At 65.3% G+C, this 2,112-nt stretch overlaps 1 protein-coding gene across 1 annotated transcript; it reads right to left on the reverse strand.

Moving 5' to 3' along the window:
• Nucleotides 1-140: 140 nt before the first annotated feature.
• Nucleotides 141-1,985, reverse strand: MRPL9 (mitochondrial ribosomal protein L9; the record flags this gene model as incomplete). Its single annotated transcript, XM_014961849.1, has 4 exons — nt 141-426; nt 1,009-1,059; nt 1,393-1,517; nt 1,814-1,985. Coding segments are annotated over 4 exons (633 nt in total), but the record flags the coding sequence as incomplete, so codon positions are not given.
• Between the last annotated feature and the right edge of the window lie 127 nt (nt 1,986-2,112).

Genomic DNA, 2,112 nt, shown 5'->3' on the forward strand with positions numbered 1-2,112 from the left:
GGAGGGGGGGGGGGTGAAAAAGCTCCCGGAGACCCCCCCCCTTGACCCCCCCCCCAAGGCAGAGCTGCTGGGCACCGTGGGAGGGACAGGGCGGCCTCATCCCCTGATTTATCACCTTCCTCCCTTAATCCCGTTAAGGTTTTAAACCCGCGGCTGAGCGGCTCCGGCACGTGCCCCGGCTGAGCCCCGGCCTCCGCACACCCCTCCCCGGGATCCCGGCCCCCACGGCCCATTCCCTGCCTCTCCCGGAGCTCCCGGTACCGGCAAAGGGCTCCCGGGGGGGGTTGGAGGCGGCTCCGGGCGCCGCCGTCGGGAAAAACTCACGTTTTTGAGGAAATGCCGCGCCACGATCTCGTTGTTGAGCTCCCACTTGACGTTGTTTTTCATGCCCACCTCCAGCCGGCAGCTCTTGAGGAAGCGGATGGTCTGGAAAGGGTGGGGAGGGAGGTTTTCGGGGTACAGGGGGTGCCCCCCCAGGCTCAGCCCAGCTCCGGGGCAGACATGGGGTGGGCAGAGAGGTTTCCCGGCGCCCGGCCAAGGCTCGGAGCTTTCCAGGACTCGGGAAGAGCTGGAGACCCACCAGTGCCCCCCACCCCAGCTCACCTTCTCCCCGCTCTGGGTCTGGAGCACCTCCAGCTTCCCTTCCTGCCGCAGCTGCGGGGAAAGAGGTGGAAGAAGAGGTAAAAAAATAGGGTTTGACAACACTGTGTCCCCACAGAGCCCGGGGGGGCTCCCCCACCATCACAAACCCATCGTTGACACACGGGGGGGGCTCAGCTGCTGGTTAAACTCGGGGTTATCTACGGAGCTGAGACCCTTCAGGTGACACCGAGGGCTCAGGGGGATCCCACGGCCGTAATTCCAGGGCAAGGGGCAGATCCCACCCCACCGAACCCGGGGCAGACACAGGGGTGGGCAGAGAGGTTTCCCAGTGTCCAGCCAGGGCTTGGACCTTTCCAGGACTCGGGAAGAGCTGGAGACCCACCAGTGCCCCCCACCTCGGCTCACCTTCTCCCCACTCTGGGTCTGGAGCACCTCCAGCTTCCCTTCCTGCCGCAGCTGCGGGGAAAGAGGTGGAAGAAGAGGTAAAAAAATAGGGTTTGACAACACTGTGTCCCCACAGAGCCCGGGGGGGCTCCCCCACCATCACAAACCCATCGTTGACACACGGGGGGGGCTCAGCTGCTGGTTAAACTCGGGGTTATCTCCCGAGCTGAGACCCTTCAGGTGACACCGAGGGCTCAGGGGGATCCCACGGCCGTAATTCCAGGGCAAGGGGCAGATCCCACCCCACCGAACCCCAAAGGGAGATGGGGAGGACCCCAGGGAGAAAGCCAGGCTCTGAATCCCGGTTTCCGAGCGGGGACGGGGGTAAAACCCCCCCCAGGTCACCTTCTTCTCCTCCTCAAACATCCTCCTGTTCTCGGGGGAGGCGTACACGGCCAGTCCCTGCGGCAGGAGCTTGTTACGACCCACGTGCTTCTTCACGCTGACCACGTCCCCCCGGTTCCCCAAATCTGTGGGGAGAGGGGAGCAGAGGCGACGTTAGTGAGGCTGGAGACACCCCCTCCCCACCCCAAGGACCCTTCAGGCTCCATCTGAAGGAGGTTTGAATAAGAAGACCACAAAATTATTGGTTTTGGGGGCTCTGCAGCCCTCAGTCCTCCCACAGCCCGAGGGATGACTCCCCACCACCCCCAAAATCGTTGGAAATGGGGCTTAATAGGGGGGATCCTGCCCCCCCCCGAGGTGGGGGAGGGCAAAAGGGGAGAGGAACCGAGTTGGCTCTTGCGAGCGGCGCCGAGGGACGTACCCTCCACCGACCGGGTGAGGATCAGCTCCAGCTCCCCCCGGGGCTGGTGCTTGGTGTCCTCCAGCAGCCGGTAGATGCGGTGCCTCCGGGGGTGCAGGCGCGGGGGCCTCCCCTCTTTGCTGAGCGGGACCTGCCACCACCGTTCCACCACCACCGTGTCCTGCCCGGGACCGGGACCGGGATGGGGGGGTCAGCCCGGGGCGGGGGGGGCAGCGACCCGGCTGCCTCCCGCCGGGGAAACCCGCTCCATTCCGGGGAGGAGAGACCGAGGAGAGAGGAAAACCCCCCTCTTCCCCCCC

The sequence above is a fragment of the Calidris pugnax genome, unplaced genomic scaffold (assembly GCF_001431845.1).
Source record: "Calidris pugnax isolate Ruff unplaced genomic scaffold, ASM143184v1 scaffold949, whole genome shotgun sequence".
In the NCBI taxonomy this organism is placed as follows: domain Eukaryota; kingdom Metazoa; phylum Chordata; class Aves; order Charadriiformes; family Scolopacidae; genus Calidris; species Calidris pugnax.